A 21,533-nucleotide genomic window follows, 5' to 3' on the forward strand; every position below is an offset into this window, starting at 1 on the left:
CGGGTCGTCCGGCCTGGGAACAAAATCATAAAGTACCCGATAGTCGGCTTTTCGGCACTGAATGTGTTAAGCTAAGTTAACTTTATCGTTCCAAATATCGGCTTCTTAGCTTTAGAATATCAGAAGTGTTACAAAAAATAGCGTCACATACCTACGACATGCCCCTTGTTTGTCGTAGGTACTAGTACTCGGTCCGGATACTCCGTATTGTCCGTATTCTAAACAGCCCCCGTAGACAACATGCCAATCGCTAACGGTCCGTAGCGAACGAAACGCAACTGTCACTGTCACACTAATATGGAGGAGTGATAGAGAGACACTAAGCGATTCGATGGCGAAGCGCAAGCGATCGTCACCTTAGCAGCCTTAGCTAGGCCGCCAGGTCCGTGGTAAAAACTCATTAACCAATTACCCACAACTTTACCTTCCGCATAACAATTTCTGTAGGCAGTATCGTCCAGCCCTTATCGATATATCTCCGTTCTGACAAACTGTACCTCAGCCCGCCATCGCCATCGCCATCGTGTTTGGACCGGCTCTGGGCCTGAATTACACAAAAAAAATTCATACACAGCGTAACATTTTTTTACTCTAACAGTCTAAGTTAAAAAGTTCATCTGATATCAGCTAAAGTTATGTTAAGTATAGGTAGGATGGTTAAGAGTAAGAAAGAAACATAGTTTTATTCGTCCATGTCGTAAACTGTATACACATCTAAAGGGGCCCACTGATTAACGTCCGCCGGACGGTATCGGCCTGTCAGTTAGAACCATAGAAGGTAGCATCCTATAGAAGTGGTATACGCGTGCCTCCGTGAGGGACAAAACATACGCAATGCGACACTATGATTGGTCGAATTTATTTGTTGCCCACCATAATCCATACTAAAAAACCGGACAAGTGCGAGTCGGGTTCCGTACCTTTAGTATTTGTTGTTATAGCGGCAACAGAAATACATAATCTATGAAAATTTCAACTGTCTAGCTATCACGGTTCGTGAGATACAGCCAGAGGGCCTACCGCGAACCACGTCCGACGTGTTGCCTCTCTGTCGCACTTGTAAATTCGTACGTAAGTGTGACAGGGAGGCAACACGTCGAACGTGGTTCGCGGTAGGCCCTCTGGTGATAGACAGACGGACGGACGGACGGACGGACGGACGGACGGACGGACAGCGGAGTCTTAGTAATAGGGTCCCGTTTTACCCTTTGGGTACGGAACCCTAAAAAACGGTGGGGAACAAAAAATATGTGAGACAATGACAAGGACAAACAATAATTGCGGTTTCGCTGCTACTCCTACTGAAAGATAGATAAGACTATCCCGTTCTGTCAGTTATCCCCACCACTCTTGCCCAATCCAGTTTAATACTAGATTCATGGTTAGAACAAAATTTTGACAGTTCCAAACAACTGACAGGCCGATACCGTCCGGCGGATTGGTAATCAGTGGGCCCCTTATGACAAATGCATGGATGTTTGTTCTTACCGTTATATTTTCGACTGACGGTGGGCTCACAGGCGGTGGACTCCAAGATTTTACCGGCTGCAACTCTATTGCTGGTTCTACCTTCTCTTGTTTTGCTGCCGCACTTTTACTCGTCTTATATATCTTGTCTCCTCTTATAATATCATACTGTTCTTCATATTGGGGACATTCTATTTCATCCTCAGTACGATCTACACTTTCTTTGTCGCCCACTGCATCTATAAGCAGATGCATTCTTTCATCATTCAACTGCCTCACCTTTTCAGCATTTTCCCTCGCCTGACGCGCCGCTTTCTCTACCGCATCGTGAGCTTTACGTGCGTTTTGCATATGTTCATCGATTTTCTTCCTTATCATACGGTCAATGGGGCTAAGATTCCGTTCTTCCTTTTTTGATGCAGCCAATGCCTTGACCATTAATTTTTCAGCCTCATCTTTTTTAATGCCATCTCGTTTTCCTCGCTTACTTTCTTCCTTGTTACTGACGGCAGCTTTTTTTGTGGCTTTGCTGCCCTCTCCTATTGATTTCCGTAATTTAATATCCTTATTTATTGCATCAGTTTTAGAGGATGCCGCTTCAGCACTTTTAGCTTTTCCCGTAGTTCCTTTTAAATTGCTTGTTTTTGACGTTTCAGCGTTCCTTCCTTGTGTATCTTGTCTTTCTCTTGCTTTCCCCGCTTTTCCCGTAGTTTCTTTTAAACTGCTCGGTTTTGAGGTTTCACTCCCTTGTGCACCGTCTTTTCCTATTTTTTTCCCCGTAGTTTCTTCTATATTTCTTGTTTTTAACATTTTAGCTTCTCTTCCTTGTGTCTTTCCTGCAAATTTTTCTGATGATAAAGCCGCCCCTGATGCCGCTTTTCCTGTATCTTTTCTTATTCCTTCCTTATATTTTACACTCTCGTCTTTATCAATAAAACTTTTTCCTTCGTCTTTATTAATTCCTTCCTCATCTTTTAAACTCCCGTATATATCTTTAAACCTGACTCGTCCATAGTTATTGATTCCTTCCTGATATTTTAAACTGCCGGCTTCATCCTGAAAACCCTGATCTTTATATATTATATTTATATCTTTATCTTTTAAACCTCCTCCTGCCGTTTTAAAAAGTCCAGTTTCACTGAAAAATCTTTTTAATTTGAATTCTATGTCAGACGCCATGGGACGCAGCAGATGTATAAGCTCGGAATCATGTTTTCTGATGGAAGTACCGGCGGCGAAATTACGGAACTTACGCACGATATCTGTGCAAGGGGGACAGGAGAACATTTCGAGTAAATCTGACGACTGGGTCGCGAAACGCCTTCTGTTGTAGAGGGCCTCGACTCGTCGCATCATCTCTTGGCATCTCGGGCAGTAGCTTAAGCATTTTGCTAGAAAATGAGCAAAGAGATTAGGGCATCGTAATTACGATTTCTTTTCATGGTATTTTTCAGTGTAGTAAGTGTAATATTTACGTAAATCTTCAGGATTCATCTGTCTGTATTGCTTATTTATGTCTGTATTGCTATCTGCAGGAACCGTTGTATATAAAATATAGATTTCTCTTGGCACTCTGCCGGTACGATTGCCCTACAAAAAATGGAAGAGGTTAGGGCTTATTTCCAATTTAGGTACATTAGTGGCTCTGTGAGCTGTAGACTCCGGCGCAATTATAAAAAAACAAAAACTAAATCGTCGAAGCAAATCCCAAATGTGTCACAAAATTTCAATCGAATCGGTTGAGGAAAGCAACCTGTAGAAAACGTCTCTTTTGTGACACATTTATGTTGCTTCGAATGCTTCGTCTCGTTTGCATGTTTAATTGTTTATCAAGTACTTCTTGAGAGGTGAACTCGAAGTGTTTGGGTGTTTTCATCGAGGAGTTCCTTAGGTTACCTTTCGATAGGTACTGCATCACTACATCAGCTTCATTTTAGCATATTGATACATTGTCATCATCAGAATCACTGAAGAACTCCAAATATTTAAACTAAATGAGATATCTGGATCTGGATGTACCTACATAGTTCCAATTTAAGTTACAAGATTAGAAGTACACATTTTAATAGGCTGCTATTTAACTGATCACCAGATTTAATAAAATTTAATACCAAAAAAATCTATTTTACCACCCTAAAATAATAAATGATCACCAAAATTATAACACCATTTTAATGTGAAATGATTACCAATTTTATTACATTTTACTATCCTATTAAAGGAAATGACACCAATTTAATCATTATTAACCCAAAAATAGTAAATGATTACCAAATTTCAAACCCCATTTTAATGTGAAATGATAACCAAATTTTTACATCTTGCTATCTTATTAAAGAAAATGACACCAAAATAATCATTGTAAACCCAAAAATAGTAAATGACCACCAAAATTAGAACTACATTTTAATGTAAAATTATAACCAAATTTTTAAATATTGCTATCCTATTAAAGCAAATGACTCCAAAATAATCATTGTAAACCCAAAAATAGTAAATGACCACCAAAATTGTAACCACATTTTAATTAAAAATGTGGAAATATTTAATATATCGTTATCCTATTAAATTAATTAATCCACTTCGTCACCATTTTCTAGTAGCATTTTATTTCTGTAACAGTCGCAGTTCTAACCTAACCTTACCCACTTTTCTAGTAGCATTTCGTTTCTATAAGGGTCGCAGTTCAAACCTGACCTAACCCACTCTTCTGATAGCAGTTTGGTTCTGTAAGGGTCGCAGTTCAAACCTAACCTAACCTAACCCACTTTTCTAGTAGCGTTTCGTTTCTGTAAGGGTCTCAGTTCAAACCTAACCTAACCCACTATTTTAGCAGCATTTCGTTTCTGTAAGGGTCGCAGTTCTAACCTAACCTAACCCACTTATCATAGCAGTTCGGTTCTGTGAGAATCGCAGTTCTAACCTAACCCACTTTTATAACAGCATTTCGTTTCTGTAAAGGTCGCAGTTCAAACCTAACCTACTTTTCTATTACCATTTCGTTTCTGTAAGTGTCGCAGAACTAACCTAACCTAACCCACTTAACTGACTGATAGCAGCTACTTTTCTAGTAGCATAACGAAATGCTACTAGAAAAGTAGGTTAGGTAGGTATGCGGTGCGGGGTACGGGGGGTTGAGCGGGAGGGGCTAGTAATTTTGGCATCATTTTACTTTATTTGGTAATATGTATACATTTTTTGGTAATCATAGTTGTTTATTTAGGTGAAAATATCGCATTAATTTGGTCTTCAAGATTTGGTGATCATTAATGATTGTTGGTGATCATTCAATATATTTGGTACTTGAATAGAATTTGAAGTGCAGTCGTAATTAAATCGGTGGTACTTTTGTATTTTTAGCTTCGAGCAACACCGGCTTCCGACACATCGGAAGGGAGGGGCCCAAGCGATATCTCACCGTACAAATATTTCTGCCATTTTTCGCGGGGGGAAAGGTGCACACAGTCGCACTTCTCACACACTTACATACAAAATCCAATCTGTAATGACGACACAAATACATAGAAAATGACACACGTCAAAGACAAATCTTGCAAACCTCGATCTCTTTTTGTGTACGGACGAGTGACAAGTGTCACAACACGCACACTAACACATTTTCGTTGAAGTATATTATTGTATTCTGAGAGATGAGAAGTCGGATTTGTCGCTTGACCGATCCGCAATTTGTACTGAGCGAGCAAAATCGATAAATCCAACAATTACATGAGACTAAAATATAATAATTGTGTTTGAATGTAACTAAACGTATATGTAAAAAAAATATTACATGTGAAATGTAACACTTTCTTTTTGTAAATTTGATGTCCCCAACCTCTTTTTATAACAAAAAACCGAGCAAACAGGCATTTTTGTGCAGCAGTGTTCACGCGCGCGTCTGGACTCGGTCTAGTGAAAAATCCAAGTGCAACTAGTTTTATTACCCGCGCTAGATTAGATTGACGCGCTAATCTTGTACCTCGGCAGAGGGGAAATAGTGCGAATGCCGCCTCCCTTCCGTGTTGCTCGAAGATTTTTAGGCATTATTTTTTTGGTGTTCAGTAATTTTTTTTTGGTAAGCATGATTTTTTTATTTAGGGTACCAAAGTATTTTTTGGTGGTCATTATATTTGTAGCCATTTTAATACATGTACCTAGGGTTCGAATCCCGGTAAGGGCATTTATTTGTGTGATGAACACAAGTAGGTATTTGTTCCCGAGTCATGGGTGTTTTCTATGTACATATATAAGTATGTATATCGTCGGCTGGCACCCATAGTACAAGCTTTGCTCAGTTTGGGGCTCGGTTGATCTGTGTAAGATGTTCCCGAATATTTATTTATTTTATTTTTTATTTTACCTACAAAAATCTACCCGTTAAATAAAAGTGTGTAAAAACAGGGGTCTGGTTCACCTAACACTTATTTCTGCCCTCCAACTATTCTGAGAGCAGATAAGTGCCTAGAAAAACATTTATTAGCTTATTATAGAACTTACGTCAGGTGGCGGTCTGTATCGATAAATAGTGAGACCGACATTTCCTTTAGCAAGCAGCCCCTGAAAATCAGCCCATTCTCTCCCTGGCCTACAGGCGTAACAATCGTAACAAGGCAAACTGAAAAGTCACCAGTTATTGTCAACACATTTTGTATAGGTAAGGTCGATGTGGAGAAGACCGTTTACAATGATGAGCATGGCCAACTAGATCAAACCGTCTAGATTATTTATCATGTAAGAATGGTTTATATCTACCCGCAGTTACACACTCAACCAAATTGTGAATGGAAAATTAGTGGGAATGTGAAGCCAGAAATTCCATGACATGCTAGATTCTTGCAACGACGAATTTGCCAGAGGGTAACTACCATCTAACTATACATTGTATAATTAAAATTAGCATCATGATTGCAGAACATTAACTATTAGGAACAAAACTGATTCGCAACATACCTACAACTCATTGTAGATCTTGCAATATACACAAAGCCGTGTCAAGACACTAATGAGTATGACAGTATCAATAAAATTTACAGAACTCTATTGTCTGTGTCTGACCATGTTTTGTCATTCTTTATTTAGAACACTGAGGTTTATTTTCTTACCACGGAGGATGTCTAATTTATTAGATATCCCATCATAGCCGGAGAGCTAGCCACGGAAATAGGTATGCAATTTATAGAGCAACGAAATCCCTCTAGTTAGTGTGCCATACTATCATTATAAACGAATTCGGGCGCCTGGTAGCTGTTCAGCGGTGGGTGCGGGAGTGGATGGGCAACAAAGGGGTTGTAAAATCTTTATAGAGCTCTTAGTTTGGTGTGATATAATAGCTAATTATGTATTTAATTCAAATATAACAATGCCAGGCGTTTTATTTGGGGGGAAAGTAGTGCCAGGTGATGAAAATACAAAATCACTTGTGCGCCTGCAGGAAGATCACGAGCAAATTGCTCTGTCTGTATGTCTTCTACTTTTTCCTAACACTTACCTAGGCGTGATCTATACAATTTTGTGGGTAGATATACAGTTCCCTATTCTGTACTTACATAATAATCGCAATTTCACAATGTTTTAAATAAATCTTCATATAAGAAAACGTACGGTATTTTTGTAACTCAGCGGAAATTTATATTAGTATTTTGGCCCACATTGGAATTTTTAAATTCCAAATAATTGGAATTATTTATTCCACCCAGAATGAGCGCTTCAAATCAGCCACAAATTGTATCCAACCTATACATTTCTAGGTCCCGATCGACCTTTCAATTTTACTACATATTTTCTCTTCTCTTTACGTACTGCGTTAGGATTTTAGAAAGGAGCGTATGGCCATGTTATTTATAATGGCATTTGAGAGATGTCCAGATTTCAGCATGTGAGGGTCAGTGGAGAATTAAACAATAAAATTTGGTACGTTCACTTTATTATGCGACCATGGCAAATATACTAATGTAATTTTATTATATTATTCGGTTCCGATGTCCAGTGGAGTTCCGTACCTGTAAATAAAAAATGTTCGTTTAATAATAAACCTATTCAAATTTTTCGATAAACGAAACAGATAAGATATGAAATAAATGCAGTTAGTACAAGGCTATGAATTGAAAGAATTTAAGGGTGCGGTGCGTCCAAAACTGGCTAACCTGTCATCCGCGAATAGTGTTCGCACTATACACCGTCGCATTACGAAATTCACGAGATCCTTTCGCTAGCGGCACTAGTTACACCAGTACGGTTACCATCAGTTTGTCACTGACATAAACGCCGTCGAGAACGTAATTTACTTTCTATACATCCCGTTTGCACTAATATGCGAGTGCGAGCGAGATATATAGAAAGTAAATTACGTTCTCGACGGCGTTTATGTCAGTGACAAACTGATGGTAACCGTACTGATCACTCTGCCCCTACCGCAAAAACGTAAATTGAAATTTCGATACCTACCTCTCTATCGCTCTTGCATATTCGAGCCATGGAAAGTTACAGTTGATTATGGTTTTCGCGGTAGGTCCTCTGGCCTCTGTTTGACCACGCATGTCAATTCACCGTGCATTGCTATGTACAATCTGCTTATCGAACCAAACATGTCCAAGAAATTATAATCAGGTAACAACTATCAGTTTGTTAAATATGAACCTGGACGCACCGTAACCTTTTCATCTCTAAATTCTAGTTTTCCATGTCGTGCGTTCATATAACCGCACCAGCCACGTGCGCTGGTGCGGCAGTTTTGACCACGTTACTATCCGTCTGTGTACAGGGGGTGCGGCCAGGAAGACCGTACTCCCAAAGGTCAGACAGCGTCCGGAGACACTGGGTGACCTTGTCAGACGGGCGTTGGTGGCGGTTGAGGGGCGAGGGGAACAAATTGAGCGTATTGAAATTAGTTTCGGATAACTGGGGGGGGGAATTACATCCACATCTGTCGAACGCTCTGCGAATGTAATCGCGGATGCGTTGCTTTGGTCCGCGCGTAATCTTGTATAGTGGAACGCCACCACTCCAATGCAATTTTCCTCGCGTTACAGTCCACACACACGTTTGATTTATGGACTGGACCGATTGGTGCTGCCGCCAACTTGTGCCACATATCCAAAAGACTGAACTCGGCAGGGACCACCATAACTGACCCCAAATTAAACTTTATGTAGGCCTAATTGTTTTCATAGATATTATGCAGACCGACACTACTCAGCACTTCTGGTCCAATTTCTAAAAACAAAAATAATTTGATTGTTCCATAAAAACCAAAAAATCTGATCAGGCGAAATGGATGTTTGGACTCAAACTTTGCCATAAAGCCAAGTACCTACTGGCAAGCAAGTTGTGTAGTATATAACGTTCACCTAACAGAATATCGTATCGTGTGCCGCGGTTACGCGTTCCGGCGTAAAAGCGCATATAGCTAACTTAATTACTTTGTATAAATGAGGAGTCTTTTGAAAGGGTTTTACTTTTTTATGGTTTTCATAGAAAAATAAGCCCTTTTGAAAAGACACTCCTCAAGTGATGCCAATGCCATGAACCCTATACTTCGTAACATAACCCTTGTTATAGTTAGTAAGCGTATGAAATGTGGTTAGTATCGGTTTAATGATAAGCAGTTAGATCGCCTCCACCGTGCCCAATGTCTCTGACAAGCTCGCCCAGTATCAAAAGCAGTTATGAATAGATGTACAGTCGCAATCAGGTATTTCGGAGCGGCCGTGGTCCTCAAAAATATCTGAACACCCACTCTAGCGCCTTAACAATAGAAGCGTGTTCAGATATCTATGTGCACCTTGGCCGCTGCGATATCTGATGGCGACGGTATAGCTGTATGACTTGCGGATAGTTTTCAAAAAAAATTCTCAAGATATTCAAGAATGGGATATTCCATATACGCCATAAAAATTAGTAAGCTCATTCAACTGGCAAATTCGGTAATTTTGTAAACCTTCCGCAGGCATGTGCAGTACTTATGAATACGTAAAATTACAGCCTTACCATTAAACTCTTGACAGATGGTGATCAGTTTAGATAGAACAGCCATACTCAACCTTTTTTTATGAGGGCCACAAAGACAATTTTGTTTTGTACAAACGGCAAAAGGCCTAACTGCACATCGGTGGACGTTATTACAAAATGCATAAGGTCCCCCGATGTACAATTAGCCACGGGCCAAAAGATGAATTTGAACTAATGTTCGGAAGGCAAGGTAATTTATCAGGATCACCTGGAAGGACTTACTCGCCGAAACCTTCAGCCGCAAAATCATTATCATCTCACCAACTGCCCGACTTTAGCGGTAGAGCAATATAATGATACGGTCACGTGGCAGATATGATAACATCGCTGATAAGAGCCATTTAATTTCAACCAACAGAGAATATTAATTTTATGATAGTTACTTTATTACTTTTACTACCAATATTTCATATTATCAATTATGATTTTAATTAAAAGAACATTGATATTGTGATATTAATCACTTCTCGATTGGTTAAATTAAAGTATTAGTTAAGAGTCTGTGACGTAATTAATAGATCAAAATCATTTTCGTTGTTTGGTTTTCTGTCCTCAAAGAATGGACTTATAATTTAAATTAACATAATTGCAAGATATTAAATTGTACTACATATTTTAATTATATTGTTAGTAGAGTAGACGCAAATGATATTATAACAAAGGCGCCAAAAATGAGAGAAAATTGATTTTGACCCAATAATACGTTACAAATGTGTTAGTAATAATTACAGTTATAAAAGTACTAACCTCATCAAATTACGAATTCTTCATCACCAAGGCCATTATACCTACGAAAACGAAAAATACTTTCAACACAATACTCCGGTTAAAGTAACGGTTGATCATTTTAGTTGTGATCAGACGTGTAGGGTTATCAACAGGGTTTAATGGGTTCTCTCTGTTGAGGGAGACCTGAAGGTCGGGTCATCATACACAGGTTGATTCACGGAAGCTGGCACGAATGGAATAAACGTAACTCTCGTTTTCATTCACCCATTCATTCCATTCGTGCCAGCTCTTGTGAAGCGATCTGTATTACTATAGATTCATTTTGCACAAAAGATCCCTATGGGTCGAAGTGTATCCGCAAGAGCCCCCGAAAACAATAAGACTATAGATTAATTACTTTCATTAGTTAGAAGACCCAGAAGTAGCCAAGCAGGTGGCCTCTCGAAATTCGCAAATTGCGGACATCTTTCTCTGTCACTCTAATTACACCTTAATATGAGTAAAAGAGAAAGATGCTCGCAAATTGCGACTTTGGTGTTGGCGCTATAAACTTATATACTTACGTCCTTATTCATAAACGCGCTACAAACCTCAATTAGCTAATAATCGTTTGTCCTTATCTGTCATTTTGACTTACGTATTTGTAAGAAAGGGATAAAACAATTTAACTAGGCCCGTAAAGTTTTATGAATAAGAGGTTAGACGCTAAATATAGGTAATTACGCGCGTGCGATAGAGATAGGAACAGGCGGGTCAATGTACAAAATTCTTCGTGGTCAGCGTCCTTAATTTAGTTTGTTAGTGTAAGTTGTAGATATTTTTTAATCTACTATGTACCTTGTACGAAGGCGTTCCGCCATTTTATGTTTCATGCATGACGCCGCTGCTCTCTCTCAGTAGATAGATAGATACTCTCTTTATTGGCAGTACCTGTTGGAAAAAGAATATGTTTTTACTAAAGGTTTATGCGCAAACTATATAATGTGGTACAGGTTGAATGGAATCAGACGTGAGTGTGGTCAACATGGTGTTATGGGTTCGCTCTGTTGAGGGAGACCTGAAGGTCGAGATCATCATTAAAAACAAATCCTATATACAAGTAGGCCTATACAATTTAAAAATATAATGTATATAACTAGAAAAAAATATAGGAGCTCGGTAATTAGTGCATCTGAAATTTTCCCCCTAAGCCGGATTGCTGGAACCGCCTGATTATTAGATTTGTATAGGAGGTAATAAACGCTTTATACAGACAATGAATTTTACATATCAAATGCAGTCGCTGTGTAATACAGCCGTTGCTAATTGCCGGATTACTGAGCGTCCGGATTGGCGAGTGCGAGATACTGTCTGTCAAGGTGTCTACTGAACTGATTTTGGCGAAATTTACCTCGCATAAAGCTCTGCCGCAGGGAGATCAGACATTAAATGCGTTTCTATTATTCAAGGAAATATATTTAAAAAAAATAGTTTTTACCTCCAGTGTTCAAGCAGTAAAGTTAATTGTCCCGCCTGCTGATCAATACCTTTAAACAAAGAAAAGGTATGTTAATATAAAGTATGCAAACTAACTCAATACTTCATATCAATACAATATTAATGTAAATCAGACGTAAGGGTGGTCAACAGTGTAGTTTTGGGTTCGCTCTGTTGAGGGAGACCTGAAGGTCAAGTCATCATGCACATAGCCGCTGTATTCGGATCAAAATTCTTTTAGTTGTCTTCTTTCTGACCACTCTTGTCACGCTTTTGGCTCTTCAAAGTATCAAATAAATAAAAAAATCGCGTGTGAATTGTATGTTTTTCAGGTACGGATCCACTAAGTCACATTTTTTGGGAACAAAAATCAAGACTACGAAAAGAATTTTCAACTAAAATTGCTTTTTACCATGATTTTATTACGGTTTCGAGTGTTTCGAACCCTCATGGTTGTCTTAGGGTCGACTTACAACTTGACAAGATGGCGGCCAGGCCAACACGAAATGGCGGCGGAAAGAAAATAAGCTTGGACAATTTTGTGTGCTAACAAGAAAAGTGTAGCAACGCTAAATATTAGCGCTCCAAAGCTTAAAAGCACTGAACCAAATTAAAACTAAAATAACTAGTACATAGTTAAATAACTACTTACCAATTGCGCACATTTCAGTCATACCAGTAATCTGTGAAAAAAAAAGGTTTGGCTTACTATAATTTACATTACAAAAAAGGTTACAATTTAATTTTTATGCAATTCAGTTGAGATAGTTATGTTAACAGCATTATAATCAGATGTCCCTATCTAGAATCATCATTATGTTATAAAAAATCAAGTCAAGAATAATATTAAGTTTATACGAAATACAATGGACTTTTTATTATGACACCACTCTTTTCTACAAAAGTTTATTTATAAACTTGACGAAATATAAAGTGAGCCGATGTTGTACGAACTTGTTCGAAAATTCTGCTCACTTTATATTTTGTCAACTATAATACGAAATGATTTTTTCATTTATAAGGTGTCTTTAAACTTACCAAAAGGAAATATCTGCAAGTAGCGCTCTTCAAGCTATTGCCCCCTGCAACCAAAAACATGAATAAAGCATCTTCAAAAACGAAATAACAATTATTCATAAATAAAAAACCAATCAGTAGGGATAGTTATGTTAACAGCATCATAATCAGATGTCCCTATCAAAAATCATCATAATGATAATTCTGATTCTTCTGCTTTCATAAGTAATAGTTATTGATTTTTAAAAAGTGTTTTTCAATTAAAAGACATGTCAAGATCGCTTACCTTCTTTCAAGTTCTGTCTAATGCTAAAATAAACGAACTATAGTGCATAATTGTTTTCCATCGTATTTTCACGGAAACGTACGAACGTGTCTTGCTATTTCAGTCTGTCTCGGTACAAAAAGCGCTGAGGTTGACTGAAGTAGCATGACAAATACGAACGTTTCCGAGAAAGTACCATCAAACTCCGCGATTGTTACGCCATTTAAGGTCCTAGCTAAATGGGTTGTTCCATACTTACGCTATGGAATGTCCAATTTAGCTAGAACCCTAAATAGCATAACAATCACGGAGCGTGACTGTACGATGGAAAACAATTTATGCACTACATCTGTACAGATCTTATTTTAAAAACAACACTTACATTCTGAGTACCTTTACATGTTTGTCTTTACTAACGCTTGCGTAATTACCTAGATACATATCGTAACTACTTTGAAAAATCTCGTATCTTGCACTCCTACTCAAAACTCTGTATGCATCCCATACATAGTTACCACATTTTTCTTTTGATTGATAGAAGATGAGTTTTTTTCATAGTCACGATATTTAAAAGCAAAACTAGTAAACTACTTAAAAACCAGAGTTCGTAATTCTAGACACGACCATCTACTTTAAAGACCCAAACTGTAAAATGGGAGCAGACGACGCCGCGAGGCGATAGACTCGAGTCTAGGGAAGTCGGTGTTCATGGACAGGTGGGGGGGGGGGGGGGGTCTCGCGGCTTAAGTCTATTCCGACAAGGTTCATGACGCACACGCACACGGTAAGCGTAGCGTTCAAAGGATAAAAAAATATAATACTAAAGATCACAAACCTATTGTTATCTTGACACAATCTCGGGGCTCAGCGGCGAGTATAGAGCTGGTATCTGTAAGAAAATATTCCTCAGAAACATGACAACTAAATAACTAATATTTAAATGATCATTGTATACATCAGATAGGAGCGAAAGACAATAAAGTGTGTACATCAAAATGATCAGATGAACTATGAAATCATCATAATAGGCAATGAACTGGAATAAATAGAGAATTCTAAGTGCCACTTGCACCATCCCAGTAACGCGGGGTTAACCGGTTAAGCCTGGAGTTACCAGACACTGGGATAACAGTTTAACTGCTTAACCCCGGGTTGGTGGGATGGTGCAAGTGGGCCTGACGTGTATTGTGCCGCGAGCGACTCAACTGTACAGTCAGCAGCACAAGTTGCTAAGCGGGCGAGGTGTTCAAAATTACCTTGACACGCTCTTATTCTCTTAACAATAACGTCGCGTCAAGATCATTTTGAACACCTGGCCCGCTTAGCAACATCTGCTGCTGACTGTACAGTGCGCAGTTAGATAAAATCAAATATTATATCCCGCGCAAGATATTTGACGGAATATTATTCTAGCAAAACAAAACTTTTTTTAATATGTAGTGGAAAATCGTGTATTCGGTAATATTCAAAGCTGCGTGCGTCATGGGTGTCCCTAGCCATTGGACAAAGCCGAAATGTACATATGCATTAGGGTATTTTGACCCAGTATACAAAGTATCATAACAATCGGTGTAGTGGTTACGAAGAAATTAACAAATTACGATTTGTTTACTTTGAGCAACCTGTATGTGTTAGTAGCTCCTGAGGTAATAAATAGTATGAAACCTTCTTCGACCGTTTTGATTATCTTTTTTATTTATGACATTAATAAGATTCTGACTTTTGACAAATGTCATCATTGCCGCACATTTTCAAACAAATTGTCTAAAGCACTGCCAAAGATAAATACAGTATGTTTCTTTTTGTTGTCGATTATTGGAAATAAGTTTTGTTTGATAATTTATTATTTTATCTTTGGTTCTAATTAAAAAAACATTACCATTAGAGCATTTCTGAGAAGTAACCCTACGTGGGATTTCAGGGTTTGTCCAATAGCTAAGGTCAACCTGTATATTCCGTCGCTGACGGTAGCCAATCTTTTTTGTACAATAATTAATAGTTAACTTATGTATAATAAAAAATATAATTACCGATCGAAACTGCTCAGTGTCTCCTTTGGCTGGTATTCTTTCTCATGTTTCTGCAAGGAAAATGTATGTAAATAAAACGCACACTCAAATATAGCTCCGTTTTATGTAGATACGATTATCAGATAGGAGCGAAAGACATAAGCATAGTGTACATCAAAACATTCAGCTGAACTATGAAGTCATCATTTAAACGGGTTTTAATTCAATATTTAACATTTACAACCGACTTTTATTTTTTGACGAAATGTTTCGCATATTGTAAGAAATTACAGAAAAATAAACAGCAATTACTCACCATGCCTCACTCAGCCTCGTGGTAGTGTACCTGTAAAAAGTAAATTAAAAAATTACAATCACTTCAACAAAACAAGATATGCTATTGCATATCTTGTTTTGCAAACAACCACAAAAAAAACAACCAGTTCAGTCTGCTTTAGAGCAATTTGTGCATCAGACCTCACAAGAATGGCCCTAAGCTTTTGCAACTCATTCATTCAAGTCATTCATTCACTCAGCCTTGTCATACTTTATACTGGAACATGGCAGTCATACCGGAGTGAACTAATCTGAGTAAACATTTTTGTGAGGCGCCCGAGGGTCTCAGCTGCACTGCGCTGTCATCATGACTGGGATTGTTTGTTCCATGCTCATGATGCAATAAATAATAAATAAATAAGTAAATCCATCGCGCGGCAAGATGTCTCGAAATGGACGCTCTCCGACAAACGCGCATGCGGCGGCCGCCATTTTAAAAACTTGCTGCCTCGCGGCTGCGGGTCACACGCCGCAAAAATCTAACATATAACTTTGCCGCCCGAGGGGTTGTAAAATGCTACAATAATATAATATATCTATCCAAACTTAGTTCTAAACTACGAGATATACAGCACGCCAGTTATGTAAACTTTTATACATATAAAAATTGTACTTCTTTTAATACAATATGAATTCCTACAGAATTTACTACAATAATTACTAACAAGCTGATCAAACTAATAACGCTTTGACCGCCAAAGCCACGCGCGCGGCTACAGCCCAGTAGTCGTACTGCCAAGTTTGTGCAATGTCAGCATGGTCAGCGATTATCAACCTTCGTGCATTCCGATAAGCTACATAATGACACGCCGCACACGATAGGCGTGGCGTCCAAAAGGCAACAGCATCTAACTAAGCTATCCGCGTCACCAAAGAAATACCACAAGCAAAGACATAATGTCCCCAAAATAAATATAGCAAATGTGCAAAAAGAAGTACTACATACCCATTGAATATAATTCTTCCTGTTCAGTCACACATCTTCTCGGCAACTCTCAATCTGAAACAAGCATTTTGCGTTAAAAGCTGTCCAGATAGACATGATATTCCTCTACAGTCCATATTTATTCAGATAGAGCTAATATACATGCAAAAATCAGGTACATCAATGGTTAGCATTTTTCATCATAAAAAAAGGAAATAGGCCAGTTTATATGTATGTATTTCTGAATGTATGTTGCAAGCAACTTTAATACTATTACTGTTTGCATGGGGTCGAAATAACCGTTTAGATGGGTTATTGATATATTAACACAGTACTCTACTTTCTAAACTCAGGAGCTTGAATAAGGTTTACCTGAATGTGTTTTTAAAGTATTGGTAAGTCATATTATGTAATACAACAGACTTGACAAACCATACAAACTTATGAAAAGACTATTAGGTAATCCAGAAATGTCACAAAACTATCATGTTTTTCAAATGCTATTATAAAAAATTAAATGAAAGCATTATCAATTCCCACTCAAAACAGCCAAAAAAATAAACTACTTTAAAAAAATAGCAAAAATAGCATATCTAAATACAGAAACTACTTTTACTAACATGGATAACACATAACCACTATCTACAATAAAATAGGCCAATGTAACAAAAGTAAAAGATGTGTCAAAGTTTGCTTTCATTGTCTTGTTTCTATCTCCAAAATATGGCAATGGCATTTAGTATGAGCCAAAGAGGCATTGCACATTTTTCTCTATTTGATATATAATTTTATACACAAATCTCAGTTTACTGACTGGTGAGAAACAAGACAGCAAAGAATTATGATCCATTTAACCTAATAAGAGTTGACCATGCTTGTGGGACTAGAATAGCATTGTCAAACTAAAATGTCAATTAATTCCAAAGAATTAGCAGCTTTTTAGTTTGAGGATGGTGGAGTGCATCCCATACAAGTATGGTCAACTCACTTCATGAGCCAACATTCAGTATTAAGCGGCATGTGCGACATACCCTTCTTTCTAAATTTCCCCTGCACAAAGATCCTCGGCACGTCCACACCTTCCTTGAAGTTGACGGTTCTCCGCTGCACATAGCTGTTGGTGAGGACCTCGAAGCCCGCACTGGTGAACAGAGATGCCAGTTCTTCTTCGGTGAAATAGTAGCTCCTGAAATTAAGAGTATGTTTAAGAAAGAGAAAACAAATTTTTAATATTTTTGGTAACTGTCAGTTAAGGGTCACATGTCGTATCGTATGGTGCCTGCAATATAGCCAAATTGGCACTAAAGGCTTTATTAATCATTTTTTATCAAGATCTAATCTTCAAAAAAAATCATTGTGAAAATTACTTAAAAAATTGGATGTAAAGCTAACACTTATAGAAAAAAAAATTGGATGTAAAGCTAACACTTATAGAAAAAAAAAATCTCAAGTTAACACTTATATGATAATATTATTATTACCTAGTCCCATCTTGGCGCATGTAGAAATTCTCAGCAATCTTGTGGCCAGGTTTGAACCTCAACTGAGCCATATCGTACCGACCGTAGTCTCTAAACAGCAAAATCCCGCCCGGGCGAAGCACTCTCAATACGTTCTTAGCTACTATCTCCCAGCACGCCGGCTGGATGGCAGACAGGACGAAAATAAGGCTAGCTATGTCCACGCTGCCTTCCGGAACATTCTCGAACAACTCGTCAGTAGTCAAGTCAGCGCAAAAAGCAGTCATCTTGCTAGGATCATAGAGGTTATTATTCTTTACGAACTCAACAGCACGCGGAGAAAAGTCGCACGCGTAGAAATAGAAATTATCGAACCCTTCTTCCACTAAAGGGAACAGCATGTTGCCGACGCCGCACCCGAGCTCTAAGAATGTGATTTTCTGGTCTGGATCGAAGTTAATAAGTTCCTGGAATTCGCGCGTGGTCCAATGGCGGTCGCGGAAGAACTTGGTCTCGTTTCGCTTGTAAAAAATGTCCCAGTGACGCTTGGCGTCGCGTTCGAGCTTTTGAGCCTTCGCCTCGGGTATTAAGCGGGAGTTTTGCGCCTCTAAACGCTGTTTCTCTTCGTCGGTAAGCTCCTTCAAGCGGTGACCAATCACGTCTTTTTCATCGGTTTCCATCTCGCGTTTTATTCAGTCTTTTCTCACAAAAGATTCAGCGATTGATTAAAACGCTGCTAAACTTTACGTTGACGGTTCTATTTCAAATAAATCTAAGTTAAAACACTATAATATTCAAATAACTTACACTCACTTTATTGAGGGCGACCGATGCTTACCGCGACGCAAGAAGAAAGAATGAATTGACACTGACAGCTCAACTAGCTCAAACACTGACAGACAGCCAGTCAGGCAACCTAACAAAAAGAATGTGAATCGATTGTTGACTCGATTATAAAGCGCATCACTGACAAGGCCTGTTCACTTCCTAAGAAAGTTATGTCCCCAAATAATTGCGCATGTATGCGCCTAAAGCTTCTATGTGTGCTTTGGCCCCCTAGAAATAGTTGCCAGTAATAAAAATAAAAACATTTTTCTACAGCAACATTGCTCCCAACTGATTTAAATTTTCACGAATTTTATACATTATTAATCACTAGTGGCTCTGTGAGCTGTCGACCTCGCGAGCATATCTTATTGGGCACGATGAAAATTTAGTAAAAAAAAAACAATACGAAAAGTGAAAAAAAAAATACAAAAAGTTATATCCCAGCATATCATTACTGGGGATCGAACCCAGGCCTTCTGTGCAAACAATACAAGCAAACGTTTGCTAAATACTCTATGATGGTTCTTACTTCAGGTGACGAAATTTAGCTACTCATTCTCAAGTAAAAACTAAATATCTTAATACCTCCAAAACCAGTGAAATAAAATTTCTGAATTTTTGGCCATTTAATCTGTAAACATGTCTCAAAAAGAATGCACTCTTATGATACCGATACGACTATTTGTTTAAGCGCGAGCTGTCACAACTTTTCCATTTAAAAAAAATCTAAAAACCGGCTCTACAAAAAAAAAATATCGAATCATAGAATTCGGTTACAAAATTTCACGAGAATCGGTTAATAATTGCGACTTGTAGAGGAGAACATCCGGACATACAAACTAAAATATCTTAATATGTACCTCCAAAACCAGAGAAATGTTTTTTTTTTAATTTTTGGCCATTTAATCTGTAAACATGTCTCAAAAAGAATACACTCTTATGATACCGATACGACTATTTGTTTAAGCGCGAGCTGTCACAACTTTTCCATTTAAAAAAAAATCCAAAAACCGGCTCTACAAAAAAAAAATATCGAATCATAGAATTCGGTTACAAAATTTCACGAGAATCGGTTAAGAATTGCGACCCGTAGAGGAGAACATCCGGACATACAAAAGCAAAATGCCCGAGTCAAAACGTAGACCTTCGCTACGCTTCGGTCAATAAAACGGGACTTAAAACACTTAAAACTTAATTACACGCGATTAAGTTTTATAATGAATATTTGCTTCCAACTGTCTTTATCAATGTTCATAAAATATATGGACGGTAAGCCCCCTCCAGACTATGCGCGTGAATCGCGGGCGAAGCCGCGAACGCGAGTGTGGAGTCGATTTCGCTGTCTACGAAAATCGACTCCACACTTGCGTTCGCGGCTTCGCCCGCGATTCACACGCATAGTCTGGAGGGGGCTGTAGGTACGTCTACCCACCATAATAAAAAAATATATTTGTCAATGACTGTCCAACTGCTGCGGTTAAAGTTCATAACGAAAATAGTATTTATTAAATCTTTAAATAATAAATACAACGTAGCGGTACTACCACTTAAGACTCTGGAAGTCTGTACCTACATGGATTACAGCAATGCACATATAAAATGTGCTAAATGCGGAGCAACGGCTGTTGAAGATACATATTTGAGTGAAATTCACAGATTTAGTGGGTTTAGAAGGAACCGCGTCATAACGCATCTGGAAAGCGTATTAATTAACCGTGAAGAAATGTATGAATACAAGTTGGAAATCTGTGTAAAATGCCGTGTGTAAAGTGTATCTAGTGTAAAGTGTGTAGTAAAGTGTAATAGGTAGGCATTCCTAAAGTTATTTGTATTATACTGAAAACTTTGTGAATGCGCTTTATTAATGTCTATTTTTTTTATTAAGTTGTCAGGGTTTAATTTTCAGTGTATATTTCTATATGTAAAACATTTTTTAAATAAATAATACAACGTTATGAACATAAATATGCATTTTATTTAAATCAATTGATAATACCACATCTTTCATATATTTCGTGATATGAAGATAACAAATGTTTATCAACAGAATTACTACCTACCAATACCCGCCAGGCTAAACCGGTTGTAAACTTTAGTTCCATTGGTACACAACGAGGGCGCCACTAGTATAAACGGTTGGGGACATTTTTTTGTATGGAGTTACCGTCTTCTCCTAGTGAGTATTATATTCTTTGATCACAGACGTACAGATGTAGTGAATAATTGTTTTTCATCGGATTTTCTCGGAAACGTTCACATTTGTCATGCTAGTTCAGTGAATGTCAGTACTTTTTGTACCGAGACTGAATGAAATAGCAAGACACGTTCGTAAGTTTCCCTAAAAATACGATGGAAAATAATTATGCTCTACATCTGGACCAAATCTGGACTGATCTAGACTTACTTGACAAAGGACTGTCTCATTTCAAACATAGACAGAATCATACTATCTTTGTCTTACACTAGTACTAGCACCCAAAAGAAAAGGTATAGTTTTTTGTTATTTACTGACAAATTTGGTTTGACCAACTATATATCGTAAGATGCCTTGCTATAATGTATATTTCGGTATATTAATATACATTATAAACCTTTTAGGGCTCAAAAGCAGTAATAGAAATCTTCAGTTTTAGGAATTTTAAAAATAGCAAACGTTTGTCTGCTAACTCTGCCGACCCGCGGGCTATAACAGTGAAAATCGAAGTTCCTAGATTTCGAGCAACTGTCTCTGTCACTATAACTACGCTTTCATCATCATCGTCATACGCTTTAATTGGAGTAAAAGAGAAAGATGCTTCGGTGTTCGCGGTAGGCCCTCTGTTTCTACACCTCTGGCGTCGAATGATAGTCCTATAACCTATGACATTTCCTTCAAGAGTTTCAAGACACTTCTAAACAAATTATTGTGCTACAATTCCAAAAAGTGTCTACAAACATTTTACGAGACAGATAATCCATATAAATAAATAATAATGAACTGTCATTGGGACCATCATTCGACGCGAGAGGCATAG

The 21,533-nt window shown here is 38.0% G+C and overlaps 3 protein-coding genes, 1 long non-coding RNA gene and 2 other non-coding genes across 6 annotated transcripts in view; 1 reads left to right on the forward strand and 5 right to left on the reverse strand.

The window, feature by feature from the left end:
• The window catches only part of LOC134804395 (uncharacterized), a 201,115-nt gene that overhangs the window by 110,652 nt on the left and 68,930 nt on the right, over positions 1 to 21,533 (forward strand). The gene's annotated exons all lie outside the window — the stretch shown is intronic.
• The window catches only part of LOC134804369 (iron-sulfur cluster transfer protein NUBPL), a 143,002-nt gene that overhangs the window by 85,637 nt on the left and 35,832 nt on the right, over positions 1 to 21,533 (reverse strand). The gene's annotated exons all lie outside the window — the stretch shown is intronic.
• Positions 331 to 2,852, reverse strand: LOC134805133 (uncharacterized). Its single transcript, XM_063778432.1, has 2 exons — positions 1,489 to 2,852; positions 331 to 544 (listed from the first exon to the last, which is right to left on the reverse strand). Exons 1-2 carry the CDS (start codon positions 2,821 to 2,823, stop codon positions 401 to 403), a joined length of 1,479 nt encoding a protein of 492 aa, XP_063634502.1. The 5' UTR covers positions 2,824 to 2,852; the 3' UTR covers positions 331 to 400.
• On the reverse strand, positions 7,377 to 18,488 carry LOC134804180 (tRNA N(3)-methylcytidine methyltransferase METTL6). Its single transcript, XM_063777109.1, has 12 exons — positions 17,713 to 18,488; positions 17,263 to 17,417; positions 16,253 to 16,306; positions 15,287 to 15,316; positions 14,992 to 15,041; positions 13,797 to 13,850; positions 12,718 to 12,761; positions 12,332 to 12,362; positions 11,681 to 11,729; positions 11,041 to 11,133; positions 10,222 to 10,262; positions 7,377 to 7,466 (listed from the first exon to the last, which is right to left on the reverse strand). Exons 1-3 carry the CDS (start codon positions 18,369 to 18,371, stop codon positions 16,302 to 16,304), a joined length of 819 nt encoding a protein of 272 aa, XP_063633179.1. The 5' UTR covers positions 18,372 to 18,488; the 3' UTR covers positions 7,377 to 7,466; positions 10,222 to 10,262; positions 11,041 to 11,133; positions 11,681 to 11,729; positions 12,332 to 12,362; positions 12,718 to 12,761; positions 13,797 to 13,850; positions 14,992 to 15,041; positions 15,287 to 15,316; positions 16,253 to 16,301.
• On the reverse strand, positions 13,910 to 13,996 carry LOC134805383 (small nucleolar RNA snR60/Z15/Z230/Z193/J17). The gene has a single exon (XR_010146278.1). It is a non-coding gene; the product is annotated as a small nucleolar RNA snR60/Z15/Z230/Z193/J17 (small nucleolar RNA).
• LOC134805382 (small nucleolar RNA snR60/Z15/Z230/Z193/J17) lies at positions 15,102 to 15,186 on the reverse strand. Its single transcript, XR_010146277.1, has one exon. It is a non-coding gene; the product is annotated as a small nucleolar RNA snR60/Z15/Z230/Z193/J17 (small nucleolar RNA).

This window comes from Cydia splendana, chromosome Z, assembly GCF_910591565.1.
Source record: "Cydia splendana chromosome Z, ilCydSple1.2, whole genome shotgun sequence".
Taxonomy (NCBI): Eukaryota; Metazoa; Arthropoda; class Insecta; order Lepidoptera; family Tortricidae; genus Cydia; species Cydia splendana.